Source organism: Melopsittacus undulatus, chromosome 4 (assembly GCF_012275295.1).
Source record: "Melopsittacus undulatus isolate bMelUnd1 chromosome 4, bMelUnd1.mat.Z, whole genome shotgun sequence".
Classification (NCBI taxonomy): Eukaryota; Metazoa; Chordata; class Aves; order Psittaciformes; family Psittaculidae; genus Melopsittacus; species Melopsittacus undulatus.
Genome location: NC_047530.1, coordinates 45,413,909 through 45,430,478, shown reverse-complemented (window position 1 = coordinate 45,430,478; position 16,570 = coordinate 45,413,909). Strand labels below are relative to the sequence as shown.

Genomic DNA, 16,570 nt, shown 5'->3' with positions numbered 1-16,570 from the left:
CATTTTCTGAACAGGAAAAGTTTGGTAAAAAGGGACAAATACTTGACTTATGAGTCACCGAATGATTCACTGAAAAATATGTAATAGAATTCAAATCAGTCCCCTGTTCTGACAACTAGAAAATATTCATGTTTAGTCAAGAAATTCAAATTAAAGTTTATTCAAAATAGTTTAAATATGTTTCCACATTTTCTACTGAAGCATCGTCTATACTTTCTTTAAATTTTTCTACCATCTTTCTTGAAGACAAAATTGCCTTCAGCTATGTTAAATTACACTTTTATCTGAAAACCCAGGAGTTGCTGCCAGTCATTCCTCATCCACAAAGGCCTGAAAATCCTGTGCTATTGATACTCTGAATACAAATTGGCTCAGGCCAAGGAAGACTGCCTAACAGAAGTAAATTATACAAGACTCTGTGTAAGATTATCCAGCCAATTACTTAAGCATATAAATGTTTCTATTCTTAACAGCCACAAGAATTTAAAGAATTATTGTAAGAATTATTTTTAAGAATTCTTGTCTCTTACAGCATATATTTGAAATGGACTTTAAAAAGTACACAAATCAATCTCCTTTCTATTAATGCAGCTGAAATTTCCTCTATTACCTTTTCAGTTAAAGTCTTGAAAGGTCTTATTAATGGGTGTGTCTTCATATTTTCATCAAGTGAAACACCGTACTTCCACCCACTATTAGTCTGAAAGCAAAATAAATATACTGAAATAAGATGAGAACAACATAGATGAGTAACAGCAAATTGTCCAGTTGACGCTGTTGTATTGAACAGCTAAGCTATTCCAATAGCTACTCGGTGCCACAGAAACTTCTGTTATAAGAGCGTGCAGCCATTTGTAGATACACTGGAATAAAACATGGTCCTGACAAATTAGATGCCACCTATGAGTAGTAGGTCTCATGAAACCAGGTCTGAGCCTAAAACACACTGTCCCCTTTGAAATGGACTCAAGCATGAAGACGGTACTAGCTAAGGTGAAGAAAGTGTCTATTCTCTGGGTGGTTAAAAGTCAGCAACACAGAGAAGAAAATATAATGGTAACAGCTCAAGCACTAAAGAATGTAACTTTAACGAATCTTTTACCTCAAACAATACCACTTGAAATTTGTGGGCTGACATAAATGTGTGCATATTTATATTCTTGCGTATATATATATCTTTCTCTACAAATTTGCATATATAGCCCCACACAAGAAGAGAATTGTTATTTCTATGTAAGTGTTCTATGAAATTGTTATTATTTATTAATAGTTACAATAAGCTACTTAACCCAAATTCTATTTCTTACTTGAATGAAAGAGATTTAAAATTCCTACTTGGGTTGAATTAATTAGTTTAATATCAGAAAATTTCCAACACAGTTATCAAAAACTATTGTCAACTCCCCCAAACTTCATTTTGCTCAAATTTAACTCTGAAAGTTATATTTATTAACAGTAAAATATATTTGCAAATGTAACAGTAAAAAGGCTTTTTTAAAACGTTTCACTGAAACATTAAAAAGATATATCACTTGGTATATATTGTCTCGTCTTGTAGCTATTTTGAAGTAGTGAAACAAAAACACAACACAGTGACAGAGCACTTGGAAAATTAGAGGAAGAGCCTTGTTAAAACTGCATTTTCTGAAATAAAAAAGTACATTAGACTTCCCAGATACACTATTAGATCACAGAGCTGCTGAAGTAAAACTGAATCTCTGCCTCCCAGTCAAAAAATATCATTACAAAGCAAAATAAAGGTAAGATCTATACAATCTTCTTAATAAAAACAAGCAAACAAAAACAAAGCCAGTGTCCCCTTTTCATTTCCTTCAAATATTTGTCATAATAACTCTGCCCACTTTGAAAACTGACAAATTTCAGTTCATTTTCTTGAGCAAAAGATTTCTTCCACATACCCACAAATATGCAGACATTAACGCATTCTGACCAAGGGCCTATCAGTTAAATTGTCCCATTTTCTTACAATATTTATACCAGGTATTATTAACTAGTCCTTTCTTGACAGTTGCCGGTATTAAAATAATTCCTACCTTATCAAAGGCCCATTTATCATGGGAATGTTCAGCATACTTGCTGACAATATACTCCAACTTTTCAGGAAGTACAAGGCTGTAAACAAAGGAGAGTATGGTCATTCAGTCATAACTCACTGCAGTCTGATTTATGAAAAAAACATCAGTATAATATAGCACTAATCAGAATGCTTCACTTCCACACAAAGGCAAGACATTTGGCTTTGCCATTCAATTTTCTTTAGAAGAAATGCTGCAAAACGAAAAGCTATAATGGCATTTACAGGGAATCTTCAAATACATAACAGCTGCACTTACTAGACACTGAAATCACAAGAAAAAAACACTGCTTCCCCCTAACCTACAAGTATTTTTCTTGACAATTCTTAATACAGGATAATATTTGTATGGATGTTTCACATTTTATAATGATGCAAAGACAAGATTTAATAGTAAGAATCAACTAGTGAACCTCGGTTCTTGAATATAAACATATTAGAAATTTTATTTTTAAAAGCACAACATTACTAGGAAGGCCAAGTCTCTATTAAATCATCACACATGACCTGCTTACCTTTCTGTATCAGATTGAGATCAATTCTCAAAACTGGGGATGTTATAAAAATAGGGCAATAGGCCAACTGAATCACCAGATTTTGGTGATCTTGTACCATTTGTCATAAGCACAATCTAAATAATGATAGCATCAAACCTATTACAAGTGTACAAATCTCAAACGTTTGAATTACTAGGCATAAAGTAGATAGGAAGTATAGAATTTGTTATGTAGTCTGCACATATAACAGGGAAATACTTAATGTCCATACAGTGCTGAGAAGATGTTTTATATCGAGTAAACAGGATATGTTGCAGTGAAATATTTGGCAGGAGGAAGCAAAAATCCCTACACTACTTCTGAAAAGTACTAGTATCATTAAAAAGCCAGTGACTAGCCAACTTTTCCTACAGAGGAGAAAAACTTGTTAATAAGGAATAGTACAACAATATTTAAGGAAAGGAAATTACTGTGATTTATATGACTCACTTTGCTGTATTGACAGGCTTGGGATCAAAATTTCCTTCTGGATCCACTGAAGTCTGCTTTTCCAAAGTTGACTTAATTCGTATATCTAAATAATCAGGGGGCAAGGCACCAGCTATAGCACTTAGACAAGGCAAAGCCATTCGAAAGAGCTCTGGATCATACTTCTGCAGGAGAGATAGGAACTGGTTGGAAAATCCAACAGAAAAACATGCAAAATGTTAGTGAAAACCAAGCAGCGTTATGTCCAAATATTAGAAGATGCAAACAAACTGTAAAGCACATTCAAAAATCAAGCATAGAGCAAAATTATTCCTGCACGACATCTATTTTTCTTGATACCAACCTGATACATTTTAAAGACTACTTAAATTAACATAACAGGATGCTGGCACTTTTATAAGTATATACCATATAAGTATGACTCTTAAGCTTGCTTTGGGCTAGGAAGGGGCCTTACTGTTTGCCTAGTTATAGAAGTACAGCCATCTATGAAATACAGCTTCAGTTCTAAAATGACTAATTACTATGTTAGCTGCAGAAGACATTGTAATTTCTCCTTCTTTTCCTGTAATCTGTTTCAGTTTAAATCATACTGGTTAAAGGAAATTGTGTTTTACTTTAGCAAAGTCAGTTCATTATTTTTCAAAAATTGTCTTGCTAAGAGGTGCATTTGCTCTTCTGAATAGTCATTTTAGCTCTAGAAAGCACACAGATGCACTTGATATATAAAAATATGAGGTAGAATTACATTTGAAGAATATATCTTTAGCAACTTGCCATCAAACATATTCAAGGTCAATTGTTGCACACTATATCATAAAAAACGTGCTAGAAGAAGTGGCAGCATATCACAGTAGGCCAAGGTTCTCCTTCCAGCTTTGAAACAACATTCTTAGTATACTTAGGATAAATAAAAATCACTTCTCCATCTTTTAGAATCCCTAGCTGTAAAATGCACATAATGATATAGCTTTAAGAGGATTTAAGATTTACTGATGAACAGTAAAGTGCAAGATTTTGATGTTATTATAATTTTTTCTTAAATTTTACTCAGCTCAGGCATCTTTTAGATGTTACAACACAGATGCGAAACATTTCTAGAAAAAAAAAAGCACTAAAAATATTACTCTTGCTTCATTATTAGAAAACTTATATACTACTATAAATTTGAATGAACACTTTGTGTTAAGAAAATGCTGAAAGTATATTATACCATTATATGTATATTCATATTAAGGTCCATTATAATTTTAGCAACAAGTATTTTCATGTTTATATCAAAGCAAGCAGAATGCTTAAAATGTCAAGGCTTTAACTTCCTCTAGTTTTGTTGCAGATTTACACAACTACAATCATTTAGAGAAATATGAAAATACCATTATAGAGGGCCATCAATATCAGCAGAAACATATCATATTCATTTATTTGTAAAAAGCCAAGATGCATGGAAACACTTTATTTCTTTGGGCCCTCCTGACTCTCTGCACTTGTGACAGCAGTGAGAGAAGTAAATGTCACCAGAATCAAATGCAAGTAAGGCTTAGAAAGTAATTTTAGAATAATACAGAGACTGATACTATAAATCAGAATGCTTCCAGAAACAACCATCTAAATCTGTCAACAAGAACTCATACAGAAATTCACAGAAATGCTATGAAAAATTTGTTGTTCCATAGCAAGAACATGATTTTTGAGCTCAATCAGGCAAAAAAAATAGTTTTAAGTGAGTAAGGCATTTCTCCTATCAGAAATGCAACTATTTCTTACTTAGAGAAAAAATAAGCAAGTGAAAAAAAAAATCCCAGGATCACAGTCTAGGACAGGAAAAGGGAAAAAAAAATATTTCTAAGAATGTTGCATTACATTTTGTAAGCTGGGCAATAACCAGAAAACTAAATAAACCCCCCCCCAGAAAACAAACAAACAAACAAAAAAGAAAACGCACAAAACCAAAAAAAAAATCCTCCCAAAAAACCCAAACAAGTTTATGTTTGCAAAAATGTAGATTTACTGTGCATACACCAACTATTTGACAAGCATACACATACACTTCTTAAAATTAATTTTCTGCCAGAAAGAAGTATTTTAAAAAGTTTAGTAGAGCTAAAGGCAACATCACCAACTTGTTAGTGCAGCAACCAATCTGCCTCATTAGTAGTGTAAAGCTATATGGCTGTATCAAGACAAATGTGTTGTATTTCATTAGCTTGGAGAGAATCTTTCAAGGTTCAGCATTCAATTTTTCATTAGAAAGTTACTTCATTAAAAGCATTCATTTCCATATCCCCTATATTAGGTGAATGAACTGATAAATAGGCACTTGTCACAACAAATTATCATTGTATTGCTTTTCTAGTCATCCCATGCTGTAATGTGTATTAAAGTCATTACCTTATGAGACAAGGAATCAAATATTCCCCAGAATAATTTTTCAGTTAAATGTAATTCTTCTTCTGCTGCAATTCCATAGCTTCCCATTCCTGAAGGCAGACAATAATATTTCCAGCACTGCTCATAGTGATTTGTCAGAAGCTAGAATTTTCAAGAAAAAAAACACATGTAAAATATCAGTACTTAACAAAATAACATACTGGTTAGTGAACTCTGAATTGCCAGTATCTATTTAAACAGTTACATAAATATCATTATTTATTTCTGTTTCTTCATTTCTAATGGCTCATAAAAACTATATCTTTTTCTTCTTTTGTTTTCTGGGAGAGCAGTAGAGCCCATACTCTGAAAGTATAAAGCGTGTATTATTCCCAGCTACTGCTGTGGGATTCTGACAGATGACAGTGAGTAGCAAAATCACAATATTTCAGGATTGTCACCATGTGAGTCCAGATTAGCTCAGAGGATAAAAACAGTCAATGAAAAGGTATAAAGCACGACATGACAGATTCTGGTAAAAAGTTTTACAAACTCAAATTGATTTTACTTCTGTCATTTGTAATTGGTGGCCTCAGTATTATTCAAAACATTGCAAAAGGTGCCTGCAGTACACCCTTTAAACCATCTCTCTCGTTTCACCCTGCCCCATTCTGTTTTTTAAAAGCATAACAACCAATTAAGTAAAATGAAGTAAGTTTTACGCAGAATATATGTACAGAAAGTAAAGCATTTACCTTGAGAGGCATTTTACAGTATTCATTGAGTAGGGGCACATCAAAAACTAGCCTTCTCAACAGGTGTTGTAGCATAGAGGGACGTAAGTGGCTGGAATTTTAAAAAAATATGAAGTTCTTAGTAAAGTTCATACAGTCCAATAAATATTTGCATATTGGAGTTCAAATCACTCATAAATGTGTTTTGAAAAACCAATGGTATGTGCTTAAGGAACCCTGCTATGCCTCATCTACATACAGGAGAATGTAGCACAGAAAGATGTGTTACTTCTGGACTCTCTTAGGTGAACAGACAATGTGTACGGCTGTGTCAGACAACAGCAAAGGGAAGGGTGCTGGATATTTTTCAGAACACATAGAGAGAACAATCTGAGCAAAAGAAATAGAATATTACCTAACAGAATGGTTTCTGATATGAAACTAAAAAGCAACAACACACTCCTAACTGATCAGGAAAATACATTACAATTATTCTTGTAAGAAATAAATCTCAACTAGAAGACTGAATAAATTACTCAGCATTTTTTTTCTAGCTATTTAACTTCAGTGATCAATAGACTCAAAATCAAGATAAAAGCACTTTCATATCTCCCTTTCAGTCATCACTTTTTCAGGTTGAAGATTCCTGGTCTCTAAGCTGTTTCCAAAGGAGCAAAATTATTCCTTATGTTGATCCCTTTTTTTTTTTTACTTTTTCAAAATTGTTTTTGCTTTTCCAAATCTTCTCCATTTCCACTCTATCCTCTTTTTTGGCAGGGGTCCAGTGCTATGCACAAACTGAAAATGCACACCGCATTACTAATTTCACAGTCCACTGCCCAGACAAGTAGCACTACAGTTTATAACAAAGATCAAGAATTATGAGTCAGTTGGCAAACCTACATTTCAATTCTTGATATGTCTTCAGTGCTCAGTTCAGTTTTAGGATTTGAAGAGTGGGAGGTAGTTTTTCTTCTCCTTTCTTTTTTTTTTTTTTAAACTACAGCCAAGGTTCTTGACACCCCAATCAGAACCTCAGACATCAATCCCTTAATTCCCTGACACATACTTACTGTCAGACTTGCAATAACACTTTTGGTATTACTGGGGGTTTGTTTTTACAAATAATCAGAATTTATCCTGTATCACCATAAAGCTCATATCAACATAACAGTTTGTGTAATGCAGAACCCATAATAGAAAAATCAAATCTGTTTTTTCCTAAATAAAAACAAATCTTACACATTCTGGTAATTTATTTCACACAAGAAGAAAATAATCGTAGTCTACTTTATAAACAAAGAAATTTCTAAAATACACATACTGCACAAAAGAAATAAATTTGTACACAAGGTATAATACATACTGGCAAATAGCAAGCAGGCATTCTTCAATAGTGTCTCTTTGTGCTTTTGTAAGGGAACGTCCTTTGGATAACCTATATATTGTGTGCAGCATGGAGTCAACAAGAGAGGCGTGATGCTCTGTTCCAGAAAAGAGGGGAGCACATCTTTTAAGTAATGGAAACACAGCTGAGCAAATATATCTATTTAGCGCAAGAGCTGCCTCTGTGGTACTGAGAGAAACCTGTGTGAAGTAGTAAATGACTGTTAGTATCATATGGAATAAAGGTTACTAGGTATGAAGTCAGATACTCCTTAAGTACTCCTTAAGTTCCCTTAATAACTGAGTGCTAAAATTACATCTATTCATAACACATGAGGACAAAATTTATTTTTTTTTCAATTGATAAAATCCAAGTCATCCACTTATCACCCATCTCTTTCCCCACTGTACTCTGAACCAATAGGAGCAAAAAAAAAAAGGCATCTTCTTTCTTTAAAACAGGTTAGCAAAACCCACAAAGCATTAAGTACCACTTTTGATCTCACTTAATTTCTTTGTATCTACACATATATGAGTTTTCAGTGTAACTCTTGGAAGGACACAATCAAAGTAATCAGTAGGCCTATTATAGTATACAAAATGTACTTACTGTATAATTAATGTAAGCCTGTATTAAAAGTTTCTAAACTATACTGCACTACTGATTCATAAAGTGGAACTGAATGCTTAAGATCATAAGCATTAATTAATTATTAATTACGTTGTAATTAAACAACCTAAATTAATAGTAACTGAATTATTACTGCTTGTCTTTACAGTAAGCCTGCACTACCTGTTTGGGTTTTTTTTAAAAAAAAAAAGCTGTTTTGACTTGAAATTCCATTTTTTTACACTTATGGAGCCACTGTGTTCAGCCTGAACTCCATAGTAAAATACTTACTGTATCCAAAGAAGCAGAGGCTCTTAAATCTGGTAAAAATCCAACTTCCAGTAGGTGAAGGAGGAAACTTTGGTCCTTAATACCATAGACACGGTCCAAGAAGAGTACCATGGGTGCTTTATGATCAGGACAGAAATTTGCAGACATGTCTGGCTCATTTACTGTGCCATCTACATAAATACATAATTTAATTTTTAATAGTAGATAACTGATAAAACAAGAAAAAGCAAGACAGTGAAAGACACTATAATTACATTTAATGTGTAAAATCACATGTTCAATGAAAATTATATTATTGTTCTGTTTTCTCGTGTGCTGAAAAAGATTGCTAGGTTTCTATTATTTCAAAACCCCTTATTATTTTGCAATTTATTATTACTTCACTCTTAAATGAAAGCTTAAGAATGAACGGTAATCTACTTGTTTCATTAGAAATATGGAGAACGTTTACATGGTATAACTAAAGATAAATAGTACTGCAAATATTAAAAATATATAGCAACTGCGAAGGCAAAAAAGGTTAAGAATTTTCATTTTTGTCTCATGTAAGCTAGAGTAAAAAAGCATAGAACCTAAGGGGAAGACAACAATTACACACGAGTTGTGTATCAGAAAAAAACTTCTCTGACTGTAAAGTGGAATAGACAATTCCTGTTAAACAGAAAGGACAACAGAAGGAGGGGAAGGAAGATAAAATTATTTTGCCCTATAAAAAATGACAGACTGGTAATTTATATTGCATGAAATATGGAGAAATTAATAGGAAACATGAAGATAATAAGCCATAAAATGTAATCCTCTGTTGAGTTTATGCTTCATAGAAAATTTCAATTTGTATGGTTATCTTAGAAGTTATTTTGTGGCTATAAATCCACCCTGCATAACCACCCTAACCACTTTAAGGAAAGAATCAACAGTTGCATAACAAGCAAGAACACAATGATCAATACGCATCTGCACTTCATGTTCAGAGTGCATAAACCAAAATATGGTGTGCCCACATTACTAGTACAAACATGTTTATGTCTTGTGTGCATCCCACAACTGTTTTCTGTATCTTGGGACAGCAGAATAGAGATAGTTAAGGTACACAGGAGGGCAACTACAATGATTCAGTTAATGGAGCATTTATGATGACAAACTAAGAAAATTTGAGATTCTTCCATTTGGCAAAATGAGAACTGAGAAAGGATATAAATGAGACTTCGAAAATTGTAAAGATAGCTGACAAGATGAATGAAGAATTGCTATACCACAAATCCCAAAATACTACAATACAAGGGTGCTAATTAATATTATCTTAGCATAATAGAAAATATAATCATAGAATCATAGGTTAGGGTAGGAAAGGACCTTAAGATCACTTAGTTCCAACTCCCCTGCCATGGGAAGGGACATCTTACACTAAACCGTATCACCCAAGGCTCTGTTCAACCTGGCCTTGAAAGCCGCCAGGGATGGAGCATTTACAACTTCCTTCCATTCCTGTGCCTCACCACCCTTACAGTAAAGAACTTCTTCCTTATATCCAATCTAAACTTCCCCTGTTTCAGTTTGAACCCACTGCCCCTTGTCCTGTCACTGTAGTCCCTGATGAAGAGTTCCTCTCCAGCATCCTTATAGGCCCCTTTCAGATACTGGAAGGCTGCCATGAGGTCTTCACTCAGCCTGATCTTCTCCAGACTGAACAGCCCCAACTTCCTCAGGCTGTCTTCATACAGGAGGTGCTCCAGTCCCTGATCATCCTCGTGACCCTCTCCTGGACTTCCAACAGTTCCATGTCCATTTTATGTTGAGGACACCAGAACTGCACACAATACTCCAGGTGAGGTCTCACAAGAGCAGAGGGGCAGGATCAACTCCTTTGACCTGCTGGTCATGCTCCTTTTGATGCAGCCCAGAATATGGTTGGCTTTCTGGGCTTCCAGCACACACTGAAGCCAGCTCATGTTAAGTTTCTCATCAACCAACATGTTCAAATCCTTCTCTGCAGGGCTGCTCTGAATCTCTTCTTTGCCGAACCTGTAGCTGTGCTTGGGTTTGTTCCAACCCAGGTGTAGCACCTTGCACTTGGCTTGGTTGAACTTCATGAGGCTGGCACTGGCCCACCTCACAAGCATGTTGAGGTCCCTCTGGATGGCATCCCTTCCTTCCAAGTGTATTAACCGAACCACACGACTTGGTGTCATTGGCAAACTTGCTGAGGGCGCACTCAATCCCACTGTCCATGTCACCAACAAAGATGCTGAGCAAGACCGGTCCCAACACTGACCCCTGAGGGACACCCCCTGTTACTGTTTTCCAACTGGACATTGGAGCTGTTGACCACAACAATTTACGTGAGGCCATCCAGACAGTTCTTTATCCATCAAGTGGTCCATCTATCAAATTGATGTCTCTTCAGTTTAGGGACAAGGATGTCGTGCGGGACAGTGTCAAAAGCTTTGCACAAGTACAGATAGATGACATCAACTGCTTTGCTCCTATCCATCAGTTCTGTAATCCCATCATAGAAGGCCACCAAATTGGTCAGATAGGATTGCCCCCTAGTGAATGTCATCAACCAACTCAGGTTTTTTCATGTGCCTTCCAGAAGAATCTGCTCCAAGATTTTGCCAGCCACAGAGGTGAGACTGACTGGTCTGTAATTCCTTGGGTCATCCATTTTCCCCTTCTTGATAAATGGGGGTTATATTTCCCTTTTTCCAGTCATCAGAAACTTCACCTGACTGCCATGATTTTTCAAGTATGATGGACAGAAATGCTTAAAACACTTTTATATGGAGCAAATAGTGAATTTCTGGAACTTACTGCCACAGAAGTTTGTGGGTACAGACATTATTCCAAAGAGATTAGATACATTCTTGCACACCAGGTCCAGAAGCAGATACTAATGGGCAGGGAGGTACACTCTAATCTTTCTAATCAAATAACTGGATAATGTGGAAGCACAAAGGAACTCTGTCCAGACTTATTTATCCTACCCCCAAAAAATAGCATCTCTACAGCCACTGTTGGAGACCAAACACTGAGATGGACAGCCCATTACAGTGCGACCCTGTAAAGTATTTCTATGTCATATTCTGTGCTCCACAGGAGTATTTGTTCTACTGAATCAGCTCTAATTGATAGCTATCTAATTAAAATCTGAAGAAAAGTTCTCTGTTTGTATCAGCTATAACAAAACTTCTCTATTTTACACCAGAAGTCTTATGTGCCAGAAGACTTTTATATGGGGTGAACTGGTCCAATAAAAGTACTGAAGTTACCTTTGTTAACTGTTGACAGCTTTAGTGGTATGCTTATAATCCCAACCAAGTCTTCAGTTGGCACTAGAGATCGAAGGATTGACCTGATTCGAATAGCTTCCCCTTTTCCACTTTGAATAAGCTGTTAGAGAGAATTAATTAATTAAGAAATTTATTACATAAGAAAAATGTCATCAAAATACAGATCTTAATATGCTTTTTTTTCAAACACTGGGAAAAAAATGGACAGAAATTTAACTTCTCCCAAAACTGTAAAGCAGTTGCTGGTTTTCAGCTGAGCCTACTTTTGAATCTGTCCTAATTTGGCTAATTTCACAATATTATAAAATCCCAATAACACACAAAATATGGGTAAGATTCCATAAGCAATCAGACAAAGTGATAAAACTGAAGATTTTTGAAAGACTTGTCACTTACAGAACCTATAGCACCAGGTTTTGAGCTTGCCTCTTTACCTTACGGACAAACTCAAACCTGTCTGATGCATCTATGCATTTTTCTATTATTTCTATGCTGTAAAAAGTTCAGAAGGCATTAATAACAAATAGGAGACCAACTACTTTCAACTTCTAGCAGAAATTAGGTATTCACACCTCTGTCTGTGAAAATCTCTTCCAGTAATATTCTTAACATGAAACTACTGTATCTAGCAACAGACTCCTACATACAGCTTTATAGAAAATAAAGCTAATACTTTTGCTAACAGGTAGCCAGAAGCTGTTAGTCAAATCTTTTCCTTCTTGTTTTGAGATACATACTGCATTTTCAGTTGGATTTATATTACTAACAAATTTTAAATACTGACAAGCAGAAGTCTGTGTAACTAAAACCAGGTCTTGCATGTGGCTGTTACAGGCATTACAGTCAAAACAGTCATTTTACATATTTTTCCATGTATCCTTGTGATGCAGATACCATATTTCATCCATGCACACAAAAGCTGTTCTGTATCACAAAATTATTTTATGGCTTTCTAGAGAAAGTTTCAGAAATTTCACTGGTAATATGAATGTGCAACACTAGTAGTTCATCTTTGCTTTCATTCCACAGTCATATACAAAATCACAAAATTTCAGATACATATAAAAAACTGCAAGTAATCAGAAGATCACGATTCCTTATAAACAGCTTGCATGAAACATATCTGTCTAGATATAGAGAGAAATGCAATAAAGTCCACCTTCTGAATGGAAGATACCTTTGAATAGAGAACAGTTTAATTAGACATGTACAGTTCTGTTTACAAATCTACATTTTCTGAGCAAGTGACAAAATGAACTTACATGCATTTCTGGTGCACAGCGTCCAAGTAAATCTATAAGAGCTGAGTAAAATGACATGATTGCATTGCCCATATGCACAATCTCCTCTTCCTCCTCCTCCTCCTCATCCCTAAAAAATAAACAAACAAATCCAGAGCATTTTTGCTAATGTAATTTTACAGCTCTTCTCTGGAGCTATGTCCATGATCCAAAGACTATTAATTAGATATATTAATTTTCCCTGGCTCTGGATTAGAAGGATTTTATTGCTAGAGTAAGCATGCAATTGAACAGTAATAAATGACTTCACGTGAGCCTTCTATCTTCCTCTTTCACTTTACCTTAGCTTCCACAACAGCATTCTCTTCTTTGCTTTGCCCTTCAGGCTTCTTCTGTAACTCTTATTCCACTTTATCTAGCTCACATTTTATGAAATCCATCTGACAACTGCTTGTGGGTGTAGATCTCTAATACTCTATGTTTGTATAACATTGAATAACAAGGCCTATTATCCATATATTGCAAGCTTGAGTAAAACAGGTATTACATCATCATTTGCCAAACAAGCATTCACATTTACCTACCCTTCTCTTTTATATGCCTGAGAGGGAAGGTCACGAGAAGGATTCTCTGAGATCCTGATAGCTTCCTGCATAGCTGCCAGCAAACCATTTCCTCCTTCTCCCCTAAGGTCTGGTCCAAAGCACTCTGGCCGTCGAATAAGGAGCTTGACAACAACACTTGCATTTTCCTCAACACTTTCACCTGAGGACCAAAAAAAGCGCTATACATACTTTTTCCTGAAAGGTATCCTTAAGTCAGAAGACAACTACATTTTCCCCCTAAATTTCCCAAAGCAGAAAAAAATTCCCCATCCTTATTTTTGAAAACAGAAAGGTATCAAGTTGCCAGCATTAGGTGTGCTTTATGAAAAGCTTTAAAACCAAGCTTTAAAAGTGACAGTGACTTGCTTTGCAGAAATTTTACTACAGTGAAGGTTAATTTGCAAATACTACAGTCTCTGGTATAAAGGCTCATAGTCCCAGGAGGCAATAGAAGGCTATTTTTTTAGAAGCAAGTTTTGACAGAAGGCAACTCCCCCAGCCTCTTCCTCTCTCACCTCTCCTGTGGGCCAGGATGAAAATAGAAGTTGTGATGACTAATGGATTCAAATAACTATATAGCATAGAAAGCAAAACTTCTATACCCAAGCAAAGCAAAAAGACAAATTCATTCACTGCTTCCCAGGCAGATGTTTAGTCAGTTCCTAGAAAGCAGCACCTCAGCATGCATAGTAGTTGTTCGGGAAGACAAGCATCATAACCATGAACACCGCCTCCACTCCTCCTTTCTATGAGCTTTTATTGCTTTTATTATTGAGCACAAAATCATGGTATAAAATATCCTTTTGGTCATTCGGGGTCAGCTGTCCTAGCTGTGCCTCCTCCCAACCTCTTGCCCACCTTGAACCTACTCACTGGAGCCCAAGAAGGAGGAGAAGGAGCTGAATGGGGAGACCATAGGGGTTCTTATGAAGAAAATTAACTCCACCCCAGTCAGACCTAGTACAGGGCATGAGAGTTATTTGACTTTTAATGGGCCAGCTGAAGCAAGGAAAGTTGGTTAATATTCTGTTCTTAGTAACTTCATCAGTAGAAAACTCATCTCAGAGTTTAATCTTCTCAGTATAACTAAAGTATGACAAATTCTGTTTTAGGTTAAATATGCCTAGACTAAAATCTCCTGATTTTTTCTACTACATGTTTAAATATCTGTTAAATCTTGGTATTTAATGCCTGAAATTGAATACTTCATCTTTTTTATAGTTTATACAGTTTTAGAGTTTAAAGGTCATGGTTTGCCTGAAACAACACAATTTATAACAGCTTTGTGGGGAAAAATGTATGTATATTTGAAAAGAGTGGGTTTAACTACTGTATAATTGAGTACTGGCAGACAGGTTTTGATCTAGATGCTTGTTGAATAAAAATAATTAGGAAAAGGAACCTTCATATAATGAACTCTTTTCATGTGACTGCTTCATGGACTGCAGTTAATGGCACGCAGAAGCATGACAGGAATAATACTAGGGTCAAGAGCAGCTTATGGCTAAATACAACTGTTCAGAAATTCAGTGAGTACCTTATAAGAGCACTGATAATCCATATGAAATTAATGTTAGGAAGAAAGCAAATTACAAGAAAAGAAACAGTTCACAGTCAATGAACTTGTGATCTCAGTAGCTCAGATCATCAGTATCTATATTCTACATGCAAGCTACAATACTAAACCAACGCAAGTAGCAAGTTTACACTAAACTGAATGTTGCAGTTTTAGCAGCCACCAGAAAAGTATCATGAGAAACTGGTTTAGCTGAGAGCAGCAGTGTTACCAGGAAGTCACAGTCAACAGAAGGCAAGGATAGATGAGATAACAGGGACTGACTGGCTCGAGAAAGAGCAGCTAAATACTTTAGATATGTCAGCCTTGTATTTCCCACAGTTAAAACACTGGTACAACCCTCATGTAAAACATAGGATGAGAGAAAACAGCCTCAGGTGTGCCTGAGGAGATTGATTGGTCACTAGGAAGAGTTTCTTCACTGAAAGGATTGCCAGGCATTAGAACAGGTTGCCCAGGGAAGTGGTTGAGTCACCATCCCTAGAGGTATTTTAGAAGACTTGCAGATCTGGCACTTAATGACAGGGCTTTGTGGTGAACTTGATGGTGTCAGGTGTATGGATGTATGTGATGATCTTAAAGGTCTTTTCCAACAAATGATTTTGTGATTTGGTGCCCTGCTTACTGACTTTGCACTGATTCTCTTTGCCCCCCTCACTCTTTCATTCACCTTCTTTTCATACAGCAGGGGAAAAGCAGGATTTTAAATCTTGAATTTGACAATTTTACTTTCATTTAGATAAAAACTTTTAAATGAAGATTTTTAAAACAATGCAGTAAGTAAAATGTAATCTCAAAAAGTTTACCATATACCTCTCTATAGTTCTACAAACAATCATCCAAACATGTACAACATTCAACTACAACTACCAGATGCTCCTGAATCCTTGCATGTTTCCTGTATCTTTTGAGGAGGCAATTACAAAATGCCCTTAAAAATTGTAAGGGGCCATTTGAATCCATACTACAGAATCAGACAACAAATGCAAATAAAATTATATCATGCAATTAATTTTTAGTTTAATAAAAGCACTACCAATATTGTTTTGAGTGTTTCATTTCCAATACATTTTAGATCTAGATGTAAAAATTAATTTCAATTTAGGCAGTTTTTTGCACACCAAAAATATGCTTTGTAAGGAGTGCTATTTAGAATAAAAGAAAGCATATATCAGCATGAGCCCCTTGCAGATAGTTTTAATTTAGAACGTGCAGGAAGAAATTTGTTTCAAGCACAGAGATCAAATTAATCTTTAATACTGCTCTACTAAAGTCAACAGAAGTTTACCAAGAATTAGTCTACATTTTCAGTTCACAATTTCTTGTATGCTTCATTTGCCACTAGAATCTTATTCTGACCTTCTCTGTACTTACATTTCTTCTCCA

At 35.5% G+C, this 16,570-nt stretch overlaps 1 protein-coding gene across 1 annotated transcript in view; it reads right to left on the bottom strand.

Annotated features, from left to right (window-relative positions):
• RYR3 (ryanodine receptor 3) overlaps window positions 1–16,570 on the bottom strand; it is a 215,655-nt gene that overhangs the window by 65,784 nt on the left and 133,301 nt on the right. Inside the window, exons 44-53 of the mRNA XM_005149274.3 lie at window positions 13,588–13,768; window positions 13,025–13,133; window positions 11,742–11,862; window positions 8,473–8,642; window positions 7,552–7,772; window positions 6,207–6,297; window positions 5,473–5,613; window positions 3,082–3,245; window positions 2,055–2,133; window positions 611–700 (exon numbers count right to left, since the gene is read on the bottom strand). Coding sequence (XP_005149331.2) covers window positions 611–700; window positions 2,055–2,133; window positions 3,082–3,245; window positions 5,473–5,613; window positions 6,207–6,297; window positions 7,552–7,772; window positions 8,473–8,642; window positions 11,742–11,862; window positions 13,025–13,133; window positions 13,588–13,768 — 1,367 coding nt within the window. The remainder of the gene's footprint in view (window positions 1–610; window positions 701–2,054; window positions 2,134–3,081; window positions 3,246–5,472; window positions 5,614–6,206; window positions 6,298–7,551; window positions 7,773–8,472; window positions 8,643–11,741; window positions 11,863–13,024; window positions 13,134–13,587; window positions 13,769–16,570) is intronic.